The sequence below is a fragment of the Doryrhamphus excisus genome, chromosome 1, assembly GCF_030265055.1.
Source record: "Doryrhamphus excisus isolate RoL2022-K1 chromosome 1, RoL_Dexc_1.0, whole genome shotgun sequence".
NCBI classification, from domain to species: domain Eukaryota; kingdom Metazoa; phylum Chordata; class Actinopteri; order Syngnathiformes; family Syngnathidae; genus Doryrhamphus; species Doryrhamphus excisus.
The window spans coordinates 5,820,739-5,845,203 of NC_080466.1; the positions used below are offsets into that span (position 1 = coordinate 5,820,739).

Genomic DNA, 24,465 nt, shown 5'->3' on the forward strand with positions numbered 1-24,465 from the left:
TTGTGAATGCCTTAAATACACTAATATGTGAAAATATATTTGTATTTTAGCTAATTTAGCCATTTTATGTATGAAAATGACATATTGCCCCCACCCCTTTCTTAATGAATTATACGGCACCCCTGGCCAATAGCATAAATACATTTTTAAAAATGTATAATCAATCCATGTGATCGGAATCGGCAGCATAAAACCCTGATCGGAGCATTCCTAGTTATTTCTGTGATCACCCATACTTTGTCATGTTTACCAGTTTTGCTTGTTTACACTCAACTCATGTTTATACATGTGTGTGATTGAGTGTTTGCATACAGAACCAGTGAGTAAATGATGCAATGTCCTTTGATTTGTTGACAAGCCTCAAGGTCTCATTACATCACACGCATGAATAAATAAAGGGCAAGCTGATGAAGGTTAAGTAGACTGTAGAAGAGCAGCTCAGGTTCACAAGCTCGACCAATAAGCAAGGGACTCCAACCTGCAGGTTTGCACTCACATGCCTTTTGTCTTGTCTCTTATGCAGATTGTGATAACTCAGCAAGTGTCTTGTATGACATCATAGATTTCTCAGTCCATCGTCTTCAACATCTATGGCGTCCTCTTCAAAAATGCTGATTTAGTGCATGCACTTTGTCCTAGGATGCGTTCACACTTGTCATGTTTAATTTTCTTTAAATGAACGGTGGTGCCTTTGCTCTAGCAGTACGATTCCTTTGGTCACGTGTACGCTAAGCATGTGGACTGAGATCACTGAGAGTTGGAAAATGACAGAAATGACAAGTATGTTAAAGAGAATGTGAGAATTAATTACAAAAAATGTCCTCCCCGCACCAACAGAAATGACGTGTCTCAACTCAGTGGTCAACCATGACACTCTTCAAATATTAGCTTGCTAGCTTCCTTCATTGCCAGCAAACAATTGGAATTGTTGTACAGTAATTGAGGTGTTACAACTGTTGATCCAAAATCGGAGGTGAACTGTATACCCTCTTAACGAGTCATATAAACAAAGCTTTCACAGACATTCCTGTACCTCTAAACGACTAAGCTGACAAAACAATTTGCGTCAGACGAAATGGCTGGATATATGATCTGGAAACCTCATATTACAAATATACAACATAAGGTGGCCAGAAATATTTCAGTATTGAACAAAGAAAAAATTGTTCTAAAAAAAAAAAAACCCTAAACTGTATTATGGAAAGCAGGAAGTGAACAAATGTAACAGTTACTGATTGTAAAAGTACCAGATGGAGGGGTAGGATTTAATAAGCTTTGCTTCTTCCTACTCCTTTTGCACATGTGGAACTGTGAACTGATTATGGGATATTATTGTAATTATTGTAATCTGATGCATGTTCAAATGAAATAAAACCATTACCATTTTCACCATTCTTAATGTACCTTTCCGGTAACAGTAAGAGGTTCAACAGCTAGAAGCACACACTGGCCTCTGCTGGTCACTGAGGGGGTGTCATCCTGTTTTCGCCTTGCGGCTGTCAACTGTTATTAAGGACTCGGCTGCCTGACAAGGTCACCAGCCTCATCTCTCAGTGCCGCTGGAAGATGTTTGCCAGCGTTGGATGTGATTTAAAGCATCGCCAGCCATAAATAACGCAGGAGTGAATCATTCCACTGCTGGCCGGCGTCTCTCTCTTCCTTATATTGTGCTTTTTACCTTCTTCCCATCTGTTTAAATGAAGAGCACCCACATTCATTGTTCACTCTGACAGCTCCGTTTAACCTTCAGGCTCAGAAGAACCCAGGATGTTAGCACACAATCACACTAAAACCTGCAACCAGCACATTCTTGGAAGAAAGACAAATGAAGACAAATGTATCATTTCTATATATTTACTGTATGTACAGTATTTTATTGTGTCACTTTATTTGGTATAAAACAAGAGAAAATACAGCTGTAGCTGTAGCAAAAACAATCACACATCCTCAAGTGTATAATATTAAACATGTAGATGTTTGCAAAAATAATAAGAAAAAAAATGTATTTTTCTGTGAACCTCACTATAGTCTAAAGTGACGTTTTTGTTGTCTTCATGGAGTATTAGGGTCACACTGGAAAAAGTAGAGAAGTGGGGTACACCCTGGACTGGTTGCCAGCCAATCACAGGACACATATAGACAAACAACCATTCACACTCACATTCATACCTATGGACAATTTGGAGTCGCCAATTAACCTAGCATGTTTTTGGAATGTGGGAGGAAACCTGAGTAGAAAACCCATGCACGCACAGGAAATAAAATAGAATAATATTTTATTACAAAAAAAATAAAATTTTCATTACAATAATACGTATTTTATTACAAAAGTAAAATCAAGTAAAATCCTAATATTATAGAATAAAGAGGGGATGATGAGCATGCATTTTTCATATTACCAGAAATCCATCCATTTTCTATGTCACTTATCCTAACTAGGGTAGTGGGTATGCTGGAGCCTGGTCAGAGAGGCTGTAGCGTCTAATGGGGTAAAATAGCAATATTGCAGAAAATGGCTGCGAGAACAATATTGACTTACTATTATATTTTTATTCTACATAGAATTTACATTATTTGCTTTACATGTAGTTGGAATATTACATTCACTTGTACTTTTGTGAGAAGCAGCCTGAATATTACAGATTAATAGCGTTGAAATCGACGAGTCGTGAGAATCAAGTCAGAATACAACAAGACAATGCGATATGACTTAAAGTTGAAACAATTCAACATGACAAACATATTTGGAAAAGTAGTGTTAATTTTATGAAAATAAAGTCATAATACAGATAATTGTCATTAATTAATTTTCATAGAACTAGACTTGTATTCTCATAAGAACAAAATATTTTAATTGAAATAAAGTCATATGGCGAGTAGTAAAAAAAAAAGTATGAGTATAAAGCTAATTCTATTTGAAAAGAGAAAAAAGTTTTTATTATAAAATTTTTATTAGAAAGAAATCATATTACAAAAAAACATTGGAATTTTAGTCATGAGAAGAAATGAAGCTGAAACAAAATAATAAAAAATAAAAATAAACAATAATAAAAACTGAATGAATGAAGTTAACAGTAACAAAGTTAACAAATATACTGCTTTTTTTCTTTCAGTGTGGCACCAATACTCATTGTCGTCTATCTACTCTGCCTCCAGCTTTGTTCACGTTCAGTGTGCATGTGTGCTGGATGGAGTGCACCCTGAAGGCAACATGAACTCGAGGATGAAGCCTGGTTTTATCTCACATTGACCAAAAAAGGTGCTGTCATGAATAATAGAGTGGAACCTGCAAAGTGCCTTCTGTGGAAACATCCTTGCCATAATACTTGGTAACAATACAGAGATGAGCTGTACACAATGCAGAAGAGGAGGAGGAGGAGGAGGTTTGTGATTCCTTCAAGTTGTGCTGATTATGTCAAACATCTTTTTATGTCAGTGAGTAAGCTCTTGCCAACGTCTGTGTCAAATAACCATGAATACATTAACATGACGACGCTACAAACCACAGTCTCAACTTACCCACCGGTAGAGATAGCTATGTGTGGGAATTTCCATCTGCAGGAAAGAAAAGTGTCTGTCATGCTGAAGTCAATGACGGCTGCATGGCAGTTTGGCTCGGTGGTGTGGTTGCAGGTGAGGAGTGGTTGCAGGTGACCACCACCACACACGCTCCAGCGCGGCCCAGACACAGTGGCGCCACCTGCGCAACACAAGAACAGCACACTGAACACAGGAAGTTCAATGTTTTCCACTTTACCCGTGGTCATGACCATTGATGATGATAATAATAATAATAATAATAATAATAATAATAATAATAATAATAATAATAATACATTTTATTTGTATAGCGCTTTTCAAGATACTCAGACACTTTACACAAAAATGAAGTAGAATAAAGCAAGTAAACATAATAGAAGACACACCAAAATAAAGCATTCATTGGTTAATACACAGTTAAAAGATGAGTAAAAGCGGTGCAGCATTCATGTTTGTAAGTCATCACGTCATGAATGAAAACAGCAGCAATGCGCTTAGAAATCAGATTGTGATTCTTGCAGCATCCTTGAACGTCTCGGTTTGTTCTTACCCTCCCAGCTTGTTGTCAGTACAGTGTGTGTCTGGAAAAACAACACCCTACTAACGCTGTGTAGATGAGCCATAGAGTGATGCGCACTCACCTTTATTTATACTGCCATAGCAAGGACAATATTAGCATAAGGAAAACATATATTTGCATATGTAAGAGTGAAAACATGCCAAGATGCACGGCTGAAGGGAATGTGGGATTGAATATGTGTGCATGTGTTCGTGTATGTGTACCTGTGTCCACTCATTAGTCTGAGGGTCATAAGCCTCCACTGTACTGAGATACACGAGTCCATCATAACCGCCCACAGCGTAGAGACGGTCGCCGAGGAGACAAACACCCACTGCATCTCTGCTGATACTCATGGGAGCCACTGCTGTCCACACATCGGTCTGAGGGTCATATCTGTACACACACATACACAATGTAAATGTGTATTGGTTGCGTGGCTAGCATACAGTGTATATGTATGCACAGTTAGGAGACTGGGAAGATTTGGGTTTGAATCTCTACTTGGTGGAGTTTGTGTGTTCTGCCTGTGCATGCGTGGGTTTACTCCGGTTTCCTCCAACATTCTCCAAAAATCATGCATGTTAGATTAATTGGTGACTGTAAATTGTCCATAGGTATGAATGTTAGTGTGAATGGTTGTATGTCTATGATGACTACCCCAAAGTTAGCTACAAAAGGTTCCCACCGCGCTGAGCATAAGAGGTTAAAAAAAAAAATCAATAATGTTTATTGTTACCTTTCCACACAGTCACTTAGTCGCGAAGCTAGCGATGAGGCAGGAGCATCGTGACCACCAATGGCATACAGGAAACCGTGCCACGTAGCCACGCCCACACCGCCACGCCGTTTTGCCATGGGAGCACAAGCAATCCACCTGCATATGAAGTTCAACAGGTTGAAAAAACATCAGAGAGGAAAAGCAGCAGCAAATGTGGGAATGGAGTGAAATATGTGCAGACAGCTGCAACCTGTTGGTGTGAGGGTCAAAACACTCCACCGAACGCAGGCAGGAGGAGCCATCACGACCTCCGACTGCGTACAACCTGAGAAACGGAGAAGCTCTTGAGCTGGGCTACTGCAGAACAGCACTGGGAGCCTGGGAGTGAAGGCTTTTTACACATAATAAATATCCTCAAAGTTTTATAATCATACATACGTACATACACAAATGGTGAATGACTTATGCACAATACATTTTGCTTGATGGCGGCCATTTTATTTGAATAATATTGCTCACATTTGTGCTTATGACTTATTAGTCTCCTAAATGTGTGTAGTAGAGCACTGTGTGAGAAATTTCAAGTCAATTCCATTCCATGTAATAACAGCTCCACCATTTGGTGTACTTGTCAGAAAAGTAATGGAACACAGTTGGGGTGCATTTCAGTCTATCTGGCAACCAAGAGGATAAAACAGTGGCGTGTAAACACACACACACTCACATTCACACAAACACTTGTTTCTGTGCTAATTATAACCCACAAAGCCTTTCTCAGTTGGAACGCTCAGAAGAACTTAACAAAAACAAGGGAAGGATTTTGCAATTGTAATAACTTCCATGTTACTGGGTAAAGAGAGAGGGCTCAATGTTCGAATTTAAATGTTCTACCTTAATTGAGGATTCCCGTCACTTACTTGCCATTGAGTACAGCCACTCCTACAGTGCTTCTGGGCGTGGCCATGCTGGCTACGAAACTCCACTGGCGAGCTTGAGGATCCCACCTAATTAATGAAACAACTTCTCAGTCACTTTATGTACTCACGGCACACCGACAGTCTAATGAGATTCAACATACAGTATAAGAGCATTGTGCACGCTGCTCATTGCAGAAACTGACACTTGCGTGTGGAAAAGCAAATATGGCGCACTGGATTTGCATTCACTTTTGTTAACAGATACTGAGTGCTGTTGTTGTGTTCTTCAAAATGGCGGAATTCTAAAATGCTTGCACTGGATGCCATTAATACTCGCTCACCTTTCTACTGTGCTGAGGTAGCTCCAACCGTCATGTCCTCCCACTGCGTACATGGGCCCCTCAAGGACGGCTACACCTGCAGCAGCCCAACACACACAGTACATCCATGACTGACTCACGGCAACACTCAAAACGCATTTTTTAGTAAGCTAATAAAACCACAGTTGTCACGGTTCGGCTTCATTCCTTTAAGGTTCGACCCCAGGATGCAGAGAGCAGGACCAATTGCAGGTAAATTATATTTATTTGTTGCAGAAATTTCAGCAGCAGGAAAAAGCAACTCAGGTAGCTGACGGACAAACAACAATGACGAGGCAAAACAGGAAGTCGAAGACAAAATAAGAGCGTGCAAAAAGGAAACCAAAACCCAGACCGGAAACTCAAACCCAAACTGTCACTTGGGAACCCCCACAGGGCGTGACAACAGTGGTCTAGGACTACAGTAGAGCCTCGCTGTTCACGGTGAACGGTGAATAGCAAAAATCAGCAAGTATTTGATACACCCATAAAAATGCCTATTTTGGTAATTAATGGTTTTATTTCAATTAAACATGCATCAGATTACAATTGAGTGCATCCCATAATCAGTTCACAGTTCCACATGTCCAAAAGGAGTAGGAAGAAGCAAAGCTTATTAAATCCTACCCCTCCATCTGGTACTTTTACAATCAGTAACTCTTACATTTGTTCACTTCCTGCTTTCCATAATACAGTTTAAGGTTTTTGTTTTTTTTTTAATAATGCACCTCGTACCGAAGTACAATGACATAATGGGTACCATAGTAAGTGTCAATATAGTGATATATATAGCACATCATGACTGGTTCAAGACTCTTCATCCTTGTATTTAGCAAACATCAACTGCTTGTATTGTTTCTTGAATTGGCTCATCGTTGTGCATTGTTTGAGGTCCTTACTCAATCCATTCCATAGTTTGATTCCACATACTGAAATGCTATGGCTTTTTAACGTAGTCCTAGCATATAAGTGTTTCAAATTTAGGTCTTCCCTAGTATTTTTGACACACAGTTCACTCCTCACCCTCCCTGTGTCCTCGAACACTGGCTTCACTTACTGCTGAGTCGCTGTTCCATGGCCCAAAGCCATAGTTGTCAACACACCACACAAACCATTAACATATTTCTTAACAATTATTGTAATGAAGAGGTTGCTCACCCAGGCCATGTCTGTGTGTGGACATAGGCGGCATGACGCTCCAGGCCTTGCTCTGAGGGTTGTAACACTCCACTGTGTTGAGGGTCTTGAGTCCATCTCGGCCCCCTACCACATAGATGCGGCCATCCAGGACGGCTACGCCAAACTGAAGCCTCCGACCGCTCATGGTTGCCACCTGCCTCCACTTGTCACGCCGCAGACAGTACTGCTCGATACTGGTAGCACCTGCACGGAACCATTTGTGAAGGTAATATTAGAAAGGTAATATTGTTCACAAATTTTTACCATATGGGAGTGTTGCTGTGTTAGGCTAGTCAACATGGCATCATTGTTGTGAAAGCTAATTGCTTTGAATACGAGTATTATTTCTTTATTATTTGACAAAAGCAATTCTTAATACTACAAAATTCTTTAAATTCTTTCCATTTTATTATACTTTGATCTTTTGTTAAACAAACTAAATAGTCCTACATTTGTTATCGGGTCTGGGTGAGACTGGGCCGCATCAGGTTTTCCAAAAGAAAAAAAAAAAAATGCATTTATTAAAAACAAAAAAATTTAAAAAAAACTTCGCTTTGGTTACAATTTTCTACAAGAAAAGCTCTGATAAAACATTCCACTGTTCTCAAATATCTTACTTTTTACCGAAACGGTAGCCTTCAAGTTATTTCCTTTAAACTTAAATAGCCAAAAACGTACCACTTCCACACGGATAGGGAGGATAACTATTAACAGTTATTTAACCTTAAACATGAACATTAATCAAATGTAATAATTTTTTCTGGGTACATGATACCATACAGCATCCATATCAAACTTGCCTCAAACTAGTGTCCTGCGGGCCACATTTGGCCGGCGGGCTGTGTGTTTGAGACCCCTGATCTACATACACTTCAGGCTTGGGTTGTGTTTCCAAGCTACCTTTTGTGGCATCCATGCCGCCAACGGCAAACATAGCCCCAACGGTGGCCTTACGGGGCCGCGTGCGCGGGCTCTGCAACATGGGCCGACGCTGGGGCAAAAGGTGGTACTTCATTCCCTCCATCAGCAGTCGCTGGCAGTCCACGCTGTCTCGAAGAAGGGGGCTTGTCTCTAAGTCTGCTAAGAACTGCAATTATAAACACACACCAATAAACAGATTATAAAAAAAATAAATCTGTTCCAGTGGTATTGCTGATTGCAGGAAACCCGAGGGGTCAGGTAGAAGCTTCTCACTTGAAAATTGAAAAGATTGGATATCAAACGCACGCACACGCTGGAGGACTTATCCATCCATCCACCATGCCTCATCAGCAATCATGCTCTCATAGGATATCACTCACATTCAATTTCACACACTTCAGCTTGAAAACACGCACCGCATGCGAAAGCAGTCCACATCTCCACACACCAAAATGGGTGTGTAACTGGGCATGCTTTGTGCATAGAAATCCTGCCTGTACAAATACGTTTATTATTTCCTCTGCATTCCATTCAGCATTGAAAAGAAAGCCGTCTCCTAAATTAATTGAGCTGAGGAACAGAATCAAATCAATTGTCTAATCCTGTGTACAGAACGTACAGCAGGAGAGCTAAATGGATAAGCAGCTTACACACCAGGGAGAATCCTTCAATTGCATTCAATCGGTTGGGGACATATTATGGTGAGCCTCCATTAGTGCATGTGTGTCATAGCAGGAGGACAAAGATGGGACGTGCTTTGGGCAGAATGTAGATTGGGGGAGTTTTACACATAGCACCCTGCTAAAGATGATGAAAAATTGTTTCATCAATATATTTTTAAGCATAATGCTGCACTGCTTTCTGGCATTTAAGAAGAAAAACAAGATTGATGGATGCAGCCTTTGTAGCACATTGTCCTATTTATGGCAAACAGATGCTGCGCTGAGTGACTCAGATTAAGTGTGTGTGTGTGTGCGTGTGTGTGGTGTGTTAATGAGGAGCAGGGATCAACGGTATTAATCTGTGAATTGGCACCCTCTTGATGAGTAAAGAGATAGACAACCGGCTAATTAGGGATGATGAATATTGATTGAAGGTCTGTCTGTGTGGGCTTTATTTCACATTTTACTGGCATTTTACAAGACCTGATGTTGCTCAATGTCAGTCGGTGTGTCAGATTAACGAGGTGGTGGCTATCGCTTGCGCTGCACTGTTGCAGCCTCCTGTCTGCCACTGATTACATGGTACAGCTACTTGTTATTTCATCTGAACGGCGTACGGTGTAGCATCATATATCTGAGGTGAGATCGGAAAGAGGCTAGTAAGAGGGGCGCATGGGGTGATTTGTTTCTTCTGAAGAGATCAGATAATATAGCTGTGGTTAACAGACTGTGTTTTGGATGCCCTGGGCTGTAAACTAAGATTTTGTCTTGCATATATAAATACTTCAGCATAACATTACACTGTTACATCAGTCAGTGAGGAGTGAGAGACATGAAATATGATATATTGTAGGATGCCAAAAAATGACCAAAACATCATCACTATCATCAATATCACTATTCAAACCCAATGGTAACTTTAAACAAATACAGTGCATGCAGCACACTGTCATTGAAAAGATACTACAGTAAACCTCGGATATATCGGATTCCCACTGGTTTTGTCCGATATAAGCGAAATCCGTTATATGCGTATACCGGAAAATGTCCGTTTTACGCATATGTCGGATTTATATCCGGTATATGCGTAAATTGGATTTTATCCGTTATAAAAAGGCACTTCCTTGACTATGTTTCCAATGTACCTGGACGCGCAGGCAACGCTGCAAACGACGTCGTATAGCGGCCTGTCACGATTCGGCGAATCGGAGCGCCACGATGCGGCCATCCGATATATGCGAGGGAAATGTAATGGAAATGCATTGGAACGGGACTGGAGATTGTGTCCGAAATAGGCGAAATCCGTTATAAAAAATCCGATATATGCAATGAATTTTTATTGGAAATGCATTACAGAAAAATTGGTTCTTTTTTATCTGTCCGTTGTGAGCGAATTTCCGATATATCCGAGTCCGATATATCCGAGGTTTACTGTATACTGTAAACAAACTCAATAGTGTTTCATAGTAGCATAGTACCATATCAGTGTATATGGTACATATTTGAGGTAAATGGTGCACAGCAGATACTGACTGTTTTTCAGACCCTTGTGGACCATAACTAATACAGTTAAACTGCACATTTTGAAGCAGCCTTTTATTGTGGCCAACCTAATGCACGCCTGTGCAATAATCATGTCTGTCTCATCAGCATCTTGATATGCCACAGCTGATTTCAGGTCATGAAAAGTGGGAATCAAATCAGTTTTCACCTGTGGTTGCAGGAGTGGTAGTCTGACGTGAGCGAGAAGCAGTGGCAGGTGCCTTTGGCGGGCATCGGCATTGTGACGCACCCAGGTTAACAATGAGGTTACTACAGTCTCCTCATCCGGAACGTTAATGTCATCGGACTTGAGCAGCTGTTCCATCTCGTCCAATGGGAGAAGCAAGAACTCTTGGCCTCCGACGACCTCCAGAAAATTTTCCTGGTGGGCGGACAGTTGATAAGAAAGATTTCATGAGTTACAAAGTACTTCACAGCTTAAAGAAAAACTGCAACTTTTGGGGAATCCTCATGTAAGACAGGAATGAACATGCCTTTAATTTTTCTGTGTGTTCTAAAGATATAAAAACAGACTTAATATAATAACAATATTAGTATACAAAATAATAACAGCCATCGGTCAATATCAACAGTGAAGGCTTCTCGAAAAAAAGGAAGATTTTTAAATGTATGTATTTATTATTTTTTAATGGCTGGACACCCACCATGATGTAGGCGTGAGCAGCCCTCTGGAGGTCGTGGCAGCCCTGAGCGTCAGCGTAGGAGCGGATGCCCAAGCAGTTGGAAGGGTGGAGCTGCTTCATGAGGAAGGAACAGCAGGCCTGGACCACAGAAGACAACTGCAGAAGACACGAGACTGCCAGCAGAGACTCAATGGTGTCCTCCCTCAACTCCAGACGACCTGGAGGACACAGATCAAGGTCAAAGGAGATGGAAATACAAAAAAAAAATGCATGAACCATTTGTTGGAGTATTTTTTAGATTTTCTATATAATAATTTAAGCATGAAGCATGTACAAATGGCTTCTCGCCTAATCATGAATATTCTCACGTATTCTTAGGACATACAATCGACTGAGCAGAATGCCTCAAAAATGTGTAGATTCTCGATCATTCAGGGAATTGGGCCTGTTTGTTAAATATGTTTCACCTTTTTTCAAAAAGAGTCCTTTAATTGTAAAATGTTAGGTGTGTAGTTTCCATATTTATGTCAAATTGTTTTATCACCAGCCAGGCAAAAGACCGATTGTTATGCATTTGGACGAAAGGTGAAATTAAAAAAGGTGAGATTATTTTAAACTATTCAAAGGGTCTGATTAAGTTCATTATAATTTAGGACATTGGATATGTCTAAATCCAACAAACAGAAAATACAGTCTACATTTAAAAGAAGCAAGAGTAAAGTGTTCATACCCGTGTATGCATATTGAACCAGGACCCACAATGCATCAGGGTCAACACCCTCAATCTTCACCTCATCTTGCTTAGCCTCCCGCACATCGCTGGTGAACATGGCCGCAAAGTAGTCCGACACAGACGAGAGTACCAGCCTGTGTGAAGTGAGAGTTTATGTTCAAGTCAAAAAAAGCGGCAGTGAGGAAGATAAAGTAAAGATAAAGCTCTTGGTTTGACCCTCAAAGAGAGTAGACCTGAAACCTCAATGAGGTTTAAGCTGGTTTAACATTTTCCACTTTGTGTAAGGAACTCACATTGTGGTCTAAAGAGATGCTAGGCACTAACAGTTGGTCTTTAGAGGTTAAAATTAGTAGGAATTTGGCTATTAAATATAATTGCAGGGGTATGCTGGAGCCTATCCCAGCTGTCTTTGGGCACGAGACGGGGTACACCCTGGACTGGAAAAACATTCATAGTGAGATTCACCCCATTATAAACCCAATGTGCTTTAAATTGTGGTGGAAAAATATAATTTGCAGCATGTCTGTCAGGTTTGTGGAGTATGTTATGAAAGGTTTCATAACATTTTGTACATTTTTTTAATGTCTATTATGTCTAATGTCGGGCGGCACGGCGGTCGAGTGGTTAGCGCGCAGACCTCACAGCTAGGAGACCAGGGTTCAATTCCACCCTCGGCCTTCTCTGTGTGGAGTTTGCATGTTTGCATGTTGCATGCGTGGGTTGTCTCCGAGTACTCCGGTTTCCTCCCACATTCCAAAAAACATGCTAGGTTTATTGGCGACTCCAAATTGTCTATAGGTATGAATGTGAGTGTGAATGGTTGTTTGTCTATATGTGCCCTGTGATTGGCTGGCCACCAGTCCAGGGTGTACCCTGCCTCTGGCCCGAAGACAGCTGGGATAGGCTCCAGCAACCCCCGTGAACCTTGTGAGGAAAAAGCGGTAGAAAATGAATGAATGAATGTCTAATGTCTATTTCAGAATAAAATAAGATCCTCAGATGCACATGCTCATTGGCCATGAGCATCCTTAGGCAGCGCTCTCTTATATTCTTCCTCCATCTTTGCCCGGAGTCCAGACCAAATACAACAGGAGGGAAAAATTGAGTCTTTCTCCTTGTGGAGAGCCGAACCACTGTCTCATCTTCCTAGACCACATGGTACCTGTTGCTGCTGCTTTGCCAGTGGCTGCACGCCAAGAGGATGAAAAAGGACAGCTGAGCTTCTGGGAATGAGAATGAGCATCTCCAAATCTGAGGCTGTGGTTTTCAGACAGAAGAGAGAGCATTGGACTCTCCTGTTTGGGAGTGAAGTCTTGCCTGATGTGGAGGCAAGACTTGTTCACAAGTGAGGGAAGGCTGGAGCCTGATATCGACACTGGGATTGACATACATGAGTGTTGAGGATGCAATAGGCAGGAGGTTTGGATGCTGCTAAAATCTAGCATTTTAACAACAGTACTGTTGAATAGAGTTGACTTTTTCGACCCACTCCATACATACCGTTCCTTTTTTTTTTTTTTTTTTAACCTACCTGTGCGCAGGTATCCTTCTGTCTCCAGCCACGAGTGTGACATCACATAGCTGCCGGCTTCTTAAGTAGCCCTCCATCTTTCGGAATGTGACGTCGGCATGAGACAGAGTGGTGAACAAGCTCTCGTCGGGACATGCGCATGGCTCCATCGACACGCCTGATGACAGCGTGGCGCTGCTGTTGGACGTCCTGGACCCCGCGCAGCACAGACACATAGAAGGAAAAAAAAAGATTTCTGAGTTAATTCGATACTTGCTGCTTTTTCTTTCCTCCACATATCATTGTACGACGGCACTTAACCTTTTAACAAGACTAAAGATGCAGAAGTAGACAAAAGCTCTTTCATGGTCCAATTAGGAGAGGTAAACAGCGAGATAAACATACCCCACTTAAAAGAGAAGCTGTGAATTAAACTGCTGTGGGAGCCCGAGCCTGTAAGATATGCATTAACTCATGCTCCTTAATTTTCCACCCACACTCCCGATCTGTGGAAACAGGAAGGCTTCAGTGGAAAAGATGAAGCATCGTGCTGTTTACACCTCCAGTTGAGCTGATGAGATGTGTGTGTGTGTGTGTGTGCACATGTAGATCACAGATAAACAATGAAGTATAGCTACCAGGTGAATCATTACCCATCATGGCTCCCAAGACATCATTTCATTGATGAGAGTTAAGGTGTGTGTTTTTAATTTAGTGCCCCTCACAACACAAAATAACGAGAAATTAACCGATACTATCTTTACCAATGTTTACGATAAAAAAAGACAGATGCGGCATAATAGACAAAAACTGAAGAGGACTAACGCTAAATTTATTTGTAATGTCATTTTTCGGTAAGCAACATTCGGTACGGTACAGAGGCATAGCAACATGGTACACATTAATAAAAAACGGGTAGATATATACTCAGTATAATATAAAATAATATAATATGATAATAGTATAATATAAAAATAATAATATATATAATATAAAAATAATAGTATAATATAAAATGATAACTCGTGATTGGCTCCTACCAAAGAATGACTCACCAGAGACACAGTAATTAAACAATTAGTAGTACAGTAAACCTTGGATATATCGGACTCGGATATATCGGAAATTCGCTCACAACGGACAGATAAAAAAGAACCGATTTTTCTGTAATGCATTTCCAATAAAAATTCATTGCATATATCGGATTTTTTATAACAGATTTCGCCTATATGGGACAAAATCTCCAGTCCCGTTCCAATGCATTTCCATTAAATTTCCCTCGCATATATCGGATGGCCGCATCGTGGCGCTCCGATTCGCCGAATCGTGACAGGCCGCTATACGACTTTGCAGCGTTGCCTGCGCGTCCAGGTACATTGGAAACATAGTCAAGGAAGTGCCTTTTTATAACGGATAAAATCCGATTTACGCATATACCGGATTTCGCTTATATCGGACAAAACCAGTGGGAACAATTGAATCCGATATATCCGAGGTTTATTGTAGTTCTGAAGTTAAGGCGATCTCAAGAGATTAGAGTTTAGCCTTGAATTAGCCGCACTGCTGTCTGAGCCGCAGGGTTCAAAGTTTTTAAAAAAAAAAGTGACATCTTACACACCAGAAATGACGGTATGTACATTTACATTTAGTGCACGAATGCCTCTACATGAGAACAAGCGAAGCAATTACCCCACAAAGATGTATCACCTAATGCTGCAGCACGCCACAGTTTAATGCATATCTACAGCAAGTAGTCTGTAAAGTGAATCCCTTGAATCTTATCGCTTCAGCCCCATTTCTCACGTTAATGCTGTGAAAAACAGTTCACTTGCAAACAAAGCTCATACCTGTTCGGTAGTGCCTCTACTGCTCTCCACGCCGCTCTCATCTTTTTATACCTTCAACATGGTTCATCCATAGCTAAGTACTTTCCAATTCAGCACATCTGCCCGTCATCCAGCTGGGCACTTTCCGTTTGCACTCCTTTCCGAACCGACACCTCTACTGGGAGGCTTCTTGGCAAGTTTAAGTCTTTTTGTGCATGTGTTCAGAGGGATGGTGGGGCTAAATAGTGCCTGAGGAGGTGCTTTGAAGTGGGCAAAGGCTGCCTTCCAGTCCCTTCTAATTGAGCCAGGCTGGCACTCACAGCATGAAGACATTACGAAAGACAGTGTGTAGCAAAACAAGGCCATTCTAGGCAGAGATTCTAAACTGGTACACCCAGTTCTGTAGAAATCTAATGCAGTCCACTAGGGAGAGTCTTTGAGCCTGATGAACCTGCAGGCTCATAGCTAATACACATTGGCTGTGCCTCAAATCAAATACTCCTGTCAGTACTGTATTGTCCTTCAGTTTGTATACGAGGTACACGGTGCACTTAGTTCCTAAAGGTTGAATTAAACAATGCTGTCATTTTTGGATGATTACTTAAATTTACATTGTTTCCAGTGGAAAAATGGTTTCAGATTTTGTACGAAACCTTTTGGAACAGATAAACCAAAATCGAAGTACAGTAAACCTCGGATATATCGGATTCAATTGTTCCCACTGGTTTTGTCCGATATAAGCGAAATCCATTATGTGCGTATACCGGAAAATGTCCGTTTTACGCATATATCGGATTTATATCCGGTATATGCGTAAATCGGCTTTTATCCGTTATAAAAAGGCACTTCCTTGACTATGTTTCCAATGTACCTGGACTGGGCAATGAAAAGAGACGTAAGGTAATGAGAATTTAACTTTATTGGACTCTGAGCATAACAAATTGTTAATTAAGCTAGGCCCTGTTAAGCCCGTCAGGCCTACGTTATTTCCAATAGTGAGATTAAGATCTCATTCAATAAATCCCAGGGTGTTTTCTGGCAGCATTTGCCAGAATAACCCAGTTTCGTCGGCATTAAAAATGTCCTCTGCTTTAAAACGTCTCAGAATGTCAGCTAGCTTCGGAGCTCACGATGCGGCCATCCGATATATGTGAGGGAAATTTAATGGAAATGCATTGGAACGGGACTGGAGATTTTGTCCGAAATAGGCGAAATCCGTTATAAAAAATCTGATATATGCAATGAATTTTTATTGGAAATGCATTACAGAAAAATCGGTTCTTTTTTATCTGTCCGTTGTGAGCGAATTTCCGATATATCCGAGTCCGATATATCCGAGATTTACTGTACCACTGTTTGATGACTCCACAAAGCTTATGTACAATGATGCACAACATCATATGACTATGTAAACCGCATGACTGCATCAATTACCTACAAACTTGAAAGAAAGAGAACCATTGCATTGTTAAACTGCATTTAAACTCCACACATAAGACAGCAAAGCTCCCAGAGGGAGCGTGATTAAAATGAGAGCAATTGAGAAGGTGGAGCTGAACCTTCTGCAACTCTGGGATTCTACAAGCATACGTTGCCATGTTTTCATTTTCACACAAAGAGAATGACACATTGGAAGACGCCCATACTTCAGCTCCAAATATACACACTCAACTGCACATGCAGTATATATAAGCTGCAAACAGGATCACATCTTTTGTGTTGGTATGGCAACCACATGTGCTGGAACAAGGCTATATGCATGCACAATACCCACTCGGTCTCTTTTTGTGTCCACATCAGTAATTCCTTTTTGTCTGCAGTCATAAGACTTGCGTATGAGATGAGTGCACTACATAAATATACAGTACAACCCTTTTTTTCCATCCTTATGGCTTTGAATTTCTTTGTTGCTACATGACAGCTACCATTGAATGCAATGACTGGAGGCCACACGAATGCAACACGCAATATCAAGCAAGCATTCAAGCAGGAAATTAGGGACCTCTTTTAGTGTTCCTGGATCAGATATTAAAGCAATAACAGTCACAGTGCTTGTGTTAATTTGCAAATCCCAATATCATTTCATATTGGGTGTGTAGCCCAAAAGCTGTGCAAAGAAAAGTGCTCAATTTTTCTGTCAGGCAGCATTAATTGAAGGGTCCTTCCACCACTGCATCATGTCTGAATTCCATTTCACTTTTTGCTAGGATTAAACAGAACCATCTGCTCAGTTATTCAAATTGTAGTAATTGACAAGTCAACAGCATAACACACAATCACTCATTCCAATTCTTCTTTGTAAGAATGGAACACTTACAGAATATAATAAAAATTGTTGTCTGGAGCATAAATTGTGACATTCATCTGCTCATACCAGACTTACCCTCTCACATGTAGGGATTAAATATAAATATGAAATATAAATATTGCATTTAAATGTAACTCAAGTGAGCTTTTCAGGTTTAAATGCTGCTTTTTTTTCTAAAGCTCCCTCCCAGGGAGTGCAGGCTCACACTTTGCACTAAGGTAAGGTCACACATCCTGGTGTAAAAGTAACTTTTAAGTATAAAAAGGTAAGTTTAACCACACATGTAAGTGTATGGTTAGACTTTGAGAATAGCCTGACCACCGCCTCATACCTGCAGGAGCTGGAGTCGGTGTCCGGGTGGTGGTGGTTGTTCTCCTCGCTGCTCGCCGCCACCGCTGCTGCTTCCCCGTTGACGCCAACGTGAGCGGACGGCTCGGGCACCATCTGGAGCACCGGGGCCTCGCCGGAGGGCTCCATGCTCGACACCGGGCGAGTGCGGCGACGTGGCTGCGGAGAAACCCACGCCGCGGAGGAGCTTCTGCACTCTGGCTGGCTCACCGAGCGAGGACAGGAGCTCCCGGTTGCTCCAGCTCCACCCGAGGTGCTCCGACTCCCCGGCAGATCAACAAACTTTCTGCTGTTGCAAATGTTAAACCCGGTGCTCCCGCTAGTCACCAGCCCGCTGGTGTTGTTAACGCCGGCTGGAGTCGAGCTGTCACCACCGCTAAACGAAGGTCCCTCTGAGGAGTTGCCGACCGTTCTCCTCCCGGGGAAGTAGTCTCTTAGCGGCGGGGAGTGAGGCTGAGGGACGGCGGGGTGACCGAACCACCGCCATCGGATCCGGAGGATCTGCTTGACATCGAACTCCTTCCGCGAGGAAGAGCTCGAGCCGCCACTCGACATAGCAGGCACCGAGGCGGAGGAAATGGCGGGAGGAACGCTCCTCGCTAACCGCCACGGCGACTGGAGGAGCCCGAATGGACACAGCAAAAGCACCGGGAGAGAGGAAGAGAGAGAGAGGGATGATGAATGGTGTCATTGCCTCTCATACACAAAACTCACAAACATCTGCTTCAAGACACATTTTGTTCATCATTTATTGTAGAACGACACTAAATTATTTTCTTCTGTAGTACATGGAGTGATAAATTTGTTTTAACATATTTTAAAAAATTTTCACATGTTCTGAACTCCTTCTTCCAATCCAAGGACACAATAGGACTGTCAACTCGGCATCCATGTCTGTAGTATCCTGAAACATATTCTCAACCATTAATTTCTCTATAATAGACAATCTAAAAGGCCAGATTTGTCATTTTTCAACACATGTATGTAAAAATGTTGTAGATATATAACATTGTTGTTTTAAATCAGGGGTCTCAAACTCAATTTACCTGGGGGCCACTGGAGCTAGGGTCTGGGCGAGGCTGGGCCGCATCAGGTTTTCAAAAAAAAAAAAAACGCATTTATTAAAACAGAAAAATGAAAAAACTTTGCTTTGGTTCCAATTTTCTACAAGAAAAGCTCTGATAAAACATTCCACTGTTCTCAAATATCTGACTTTTTATTTTTCTACACAAAACAAGATGAAAAATCAATCAATCAGTAATAAATAAATAAATATAATAATAATAATAAAAACAGCAAATAATAAAAACTTAAGAAACCACATATAGTTGGTGGGTAGACAAATTATTTTTTCAGATTAAAATGAACAAAGCATTATTAGAGCCCTGTAGACATGGCAAAACACGACTATAGTCACATTTATACTTTTTTTTATTTACAACATATTGCGCAACTGCAGGGTCTTGAGACACATGCTAACTCGCAAACTAGAAAGCTAGCGACCTAAACGGTAGCCTCCAAGTTATTTCCTTTAAACTTAAAAGGCCAAAAACTTACCACTTCCACACGGATAGGGAGGATAACTATTAACAGTTATTTAACCTTTAACATGAACATTAATCAAACGTAATCTTTTTTCCTGGGTACATGATACCATACAGCATCTATATCAAACATGTGTGAGCCGCACAAACATCAAACTTTCATATCAAGGCGGGGGCCTCAAACTAGTGTCCTGCGGTCCACATTTGGCCCGCGGGCCGCATGTTTGAGACCCCCTGTTCTAACTAAACAGAACAGTGAACAAGACTCACAAAGTGTTGTGTGGGACTCCGAGGTGTACTAGTGAATGTACTAGTGAATGTACCTTGAGTGTACTAGTGAATGTACGTATAATGGCAGCTGATCCTATAGGTGCCAACTGATTCTCTCATACTGAACAACGTGTGTAGACACTACATGTTTCTTTCTCGGTGCCGAGGGAGTTCAGGCAGAAGATTTTAATACATGGCCTTATTTTCAGCGTCCAAAAGAATGAAATCATGCCTCCAACTGGTGAAGATGAGTTTCCTCCCAGGGGTGGTGGCCTTCAGGAAGAGTGTGAGATTGAGCTCAGTGGAGAGGCTCATACTTTACGCTCCAGTGACTCACTATTGGCTATTGAGGTACAAAAAAAAGTGTTACTACAAAAGAGAGGCATGTTTTTAAAGTCACACACCAACAAATGAACTTCATGTTTGTCCTCATTATTCTCCCTCCCTTCACACAAGCACTTCTCTACTCCACCCATCATTACATCTCTCTGCTGTAACTTTCCCTTTCCTGTGTCCTCCCTCTATCTGCAATGCAGTAGATATTCATATAGAGAGGAATGAGCACTTTACCGGAACCCCCCCTCACCTCTGCGGTGACCACAGGATGTGGCCAGGCTGGTTGCATGGTTTACATCTGGGCGCACTTCCAACAAACTGGAAAGATGGGAGTCAAAGAGCTGAGGTTACTTTTTTGAATGAAACCGATGTGTTACTCATAAACTGGTCAGACACACTAATTTTCTTTTGTTGGGAACTGGAATTAAAGGAATAGTTCAGATAGTTCAAGTTCCTGGTAAGTTTCTGAGACAAAGCAGTGGTCTTTTACAGATTTTGTGAGTACCAAACGATGACCACTTCCAGCTTAAAATGATTCCAAATGTCTTTCTGCAAGGACATGATGGCAAATAAAGAACAGTGTTGATAGCTTTTCAATGGGAATAATCTTACCAGAAAACGTGTTCTTGCAGGTTCTTGCAGGATCACACTACACTTCCGGAATCACAAACAAAAAACAGACTGTGTACCTATATTTATACTGTATTATGTATATTTTGTATTTTCATTTTTTAATAGATGTGTCTGCACCAATTTCACCAAAACAAATTCCTAGTATGTGTTTGATCATACCTGGCAATAAAACCGTTTCTGATTCTGATTCTGATGTAAGCCTGGAATTATGAATCTGATTTTCTGAGGGACTTTTTTGATTGGGTCATTATGTCATTAGATGTCAGATTTATAGATGAACCGAGTACCAACTGGAACTCATGGATAGTATAGTCTTGTTTATTGATCTACTTTGATTTTTATTGATTATTTCGTAAACAGATGCATCTGAAGCAGCATTCAGCCATGGTCCCTGTTGTTAAGTCCACCTTATTTTATGTGCCATTGTCACACATACACATAGTTTATTTCTTCAAAAATGACAGAAATATTCCTATTGGAAAACTATGGTCACTTTCAGTTGGCTCTAAATACCGGTCATTAGGAAGGAGTGCTACCTACCTGGTTTGTATTGCGCTGTCGCCGCAGCTGAGATTCACAAATCTATTGGACATATTCACGACAGTGATGCAGTATACACACATCTTTGAAAATGACAACATAAAACCCCATTCACACACTTCACACTGAATAATCATCCTGTCTGTGTTCAAATGTGATGCAGCCATACGTTCACACACCTTATTATCATACCACTAACAGCCAAATATACAAAGTAGGTATACTAAACCAATCATTTATAGCTAATTTTCTTCCTTTTGCCTCCCAATTTTCAATCCACACTCTCCCCTCTCACAATCTCAATCTCCTATACCCTCAATTTCCTGCTCGCCGTATCTGCTATTACGCCGTGACACACAATACTGTTCTATGAATGATGATCTTGTATGAACTGCTGGCACTATGGCTTATGTGATTCCCTCAGGTGTGGACCTGCAGGAACAACCAACATGCTGCTTACACACACATGTACAGTATATGAAGCATAGCATTTATGTTTTATTATACTATGGAAATGAAACTTGGATATCCTTTAGAGTCGTAATTTTCCAGCTTGTAAAGCAGTATAGATTTACGATCCACTGCATTTGACTCAACGCACAGCCATTGTTGTTTAAAGTAGCTGGCAACGTAACTGAATGCCAAAATAATTGTCTTGTCGACAGTCAAACATGGTAGTAGTAGTGTCATGGGCTGGGGTTGCTGGCACTGGGAAACATGGAAACATGGATTCCAACATTGTGAAGCAGACCATGATTCACTCTTGGAAAACTGGGCCGCATGGCAGTTTTCCAACATGTTAATAAGTCTAAAGACATCTCCGAGATGACAAGTACCTTTGAGGAGAAAACTGAAGGTGATGGAGTAGCCAAATATTTTCACATCTGAACCCAACTGAGCCCCGATGGGGCATTCAGGAGCAGAAGGAATGTGGAGGACCATGTAATGGCAATGGTAATGGTTTTTTACAGATTACAATTGAGTGCATCCCATAATCAGTTCACAGTTCCACATGTCCAAAAGGAGTAGGAAGAAGCAAAGCTTATTAAATCCTACCCCTCCATCTGGTACTTTTACAATCAGTAACTGTTACATTTGTTCACTTCCTGCTTTCCATAATACAGTTGAAGTTTTTTTTTTTTAAATGCACCTCGTACTGAAGTACAAGGTGATATGACCATCCAATGACATAATGTGTACCATAGTAAGTGTCAATATAGTGATATATATAGCACATCATGACTGGTTCAAGACTCTTCATCCTTGTATTTAGCAAACATCAACTGCTTGTATTGTTTCTTGAATTGGCTCATCGTTGTGTATTGTTTCAGGTTGTTACTCAATCCATCTATTGTATCGCTGTTTATTTACTGATTTATTCCATAGCCGCAACTTGCAAATATAGGATACAGCACAGTATAGTTGCATGCCTGCCTCTGGTATCCAATTGTGCGTCTGTTGGTGTGTCCTTGAGACGTATCGCTCAGACGAGCAAATGAGCAAATGATCATTTTTGCCATGCACATTGACATACTGGTCATGCCTTTCACATACACATTGCCATGCACGGAGAAGCATTCCTGTGTAATTTACAACTGAAATGATGTGGGAGAACATTGAATTTAGAAGGCCTGGCTGTGTGTGTGTTTCATTTAGCAGAGACCGACGTTACCTGTTCAGTTTTGTCAACACAGAAACATATACAGCTCAAGGACAGCATTGTTGGTGGTCTGTGTGTGTGTGTGTGTGCTAGGCTTCATCTGCATTCAGGGAGTGTCTTTTACCTCTGGAATGATTTCAATGTAATGGAGGCGAAACCTTCAAGTCTGTCATTCAGCAAGTATAGTTCGTGTCTAAGCCCGAGCAGCACATTTTTCTTTTAAAAATTTGATTATAATGACGTATCATTTCACAAATTTCCTCCTTAGCTTCTTTATTTACAATTGTAATGTAATACGACAGCTTGAGAAGGTCACTGCAATCTGAGAAATGGCTGCAGTACTGTAAGCAGGGCTGAGAACATCCCAAAATACCCACAATTACATGCACAAGCACGCACTTTTAGTTTGATCCACCATACTGGAGCAGAGAGCATCCATTAGCATGGATGGAGTAATACTTAGACACATTTTAACTGCCATGTTTTATTCAGTACAAGTGCAAAGTGTAATAATTGTGAGTGTGTAGCTAGTAAGTCGTCTCTGGGAATAAACACACACTGCAGCCATTAAGGAACAGACCAAGCCTCTGGATTTTGTTGTGCAATAGCACTAAACATGAATGGATGGACCTTATTGGACCACAACACAAAATCTCATTTTGTGGTGAAGACACTATTGTATTAAGCAATCAGGACCACCGTCCCATATCAGAATCAGTTCCACATGGCTTTGCCCATTAATGTTATGGGAAGAGATAATAGTTTCTGTTTTTTCGGGGAGAGGGAGGGGGAGGGGGGTGGCACACAAAAAGCATGTATGCTTGCATATAATGGCTCAAATCTGTCTCGCTAGCTGTGGTCCCTAATGGCCTGTGAGGGAAGTGAGGGAAGCACGGAATGCAAACTGCCAAATTTAGCAGCATTTGGTGTTCCGATGTGTCTGTTCACCAATTCCACATCAAATGGAAAGAGCACACATCCAAGCACACATCACAGTTCTGTCCCATTAGCTCCTGATCACACACACACACACAATGCAACACACACACAATGCACAACTGGCTCTGTAATAGGCAAATATTGATCCCCGGCGTTTGGCCTTCACATTGCACCTATCCATTCAAGTCTGAATTCTACTGCTGGAGGACAAATAGATGCTTTGAGGCTAAATTTATAGGATTATACGTCGATGAATCTTTCTTCTAGCAGGAGCAGCAAATACAAAAATGTCACCAAATCAGTTTGAGATGTTTTTTATACTTCCTGAATTGTGCTCCTTTGAATTAGCCTTCCTATGTTTGAACATATGTAACACTAATTTCATCTTCATACTATATTCAAATTCATTCATTTTCTACCGCTTTTACTCACAAGGGTCGTGGGGGTGCTGGAGCCTATCCCAGCTGTCTTCAGGCGAGAGGCGGGGTACACCCTGGACTGGTCGCCAGCCAATCACAGGGCACATATAGACAAACAACCATTCACACTCACATTCATACCTATGGACAATTTGGAGTCACCAATTAACCTAGCATGTTTTTGGAATGTGGGAGGAAACCGGAGTACCCGGAGAAAACCCAGGCATGCACGGGGAGAACATGCAAACTCCATACAGAGATGGCCGAGGGTGAAATCGAACCCTGGACTCCTAGCTGTAAGGTCTGCACGCTAACCACTCGTCCGCCGTGCCGCCGATATTCAAATATTACTGCT

At 41.2% G+C, this 24,465-nt stretch overlaps 1 protein-coding gene across 2 annotated transcripts; it reads right to left on the reverse strand.

Moving 5' to 3' along the window:
* Positions 1–1,850: 1,850 nt before the first annotated feature.
* On the reverse strand, positions 1,851–18,350 carry klhl5 (kelch-like family member 5). Of its 2 annotated transcripts, none has more exons than XM_058080874.1 (13): positions 17,753–18,350; positions 13,309–13,497; positions 11,775–11,911; positions 11,066–11,262; positions 10,570–10,782; positions 8,176–8,362; positions 7,255–7,479; positions 6,079–6,154; positions 5,738–5,824; positions 5,071–5,145; positions 4,839–4,976; positions 4,324–4,495; positions 1,851–3,700 (listed from the first exon to the last, which is right to left on the reverse strand). In XM_058080874.1, exons 1-13 carry the CDS (start codon positions 18,322–18,324, stop codon positions 3,578–3,580), a joined length of 2,391 nt encoding a protein of 796 aa, XP_057936857.1. In that variant the 5' UTR covers positions 18,325–18,350; the 3' UTR covers positions 1,851–3,577. The 2 variants fall into 2 exon arrangements, with proteins under 2 accessions (XP_057936857.1, XP_057936850.1); XM_058080867.1 differs by lacking the exon at positions 17,753–18,350 and adding an exon at positions 15,135–15,336 and having other exon boundaries at positions 1,853–3,700.
* Positions 18,351–24,465: the final 6,115 nt, after the last annotated feature.

Bases quoted from the DNA above. Each gene is read 5' to 3' on its own strand.
- klhl5 (XM_058080874.1), bottom strand. From the start codon at position 18,324: ATGTCGAGTGGCGGCTCGAGCTCTTCCTCGCGGAAGGAGTTCGATGTC. The intron at 13,498-17,752 runs GTATGAGGCGGT...CGCGGGGTCCAG, and splicing joins ACCGACTCCAGCTCCTGCAG to GACGTCCAACAGCAGCGCCA. The intron at 7,480-8,175 runs GTAGCTTGGAAA...GGTTCCGTGCAG, and splicing joins CGGCATGGATGCCACAAAAG to GTGCTACCAGTATCGAGCAG.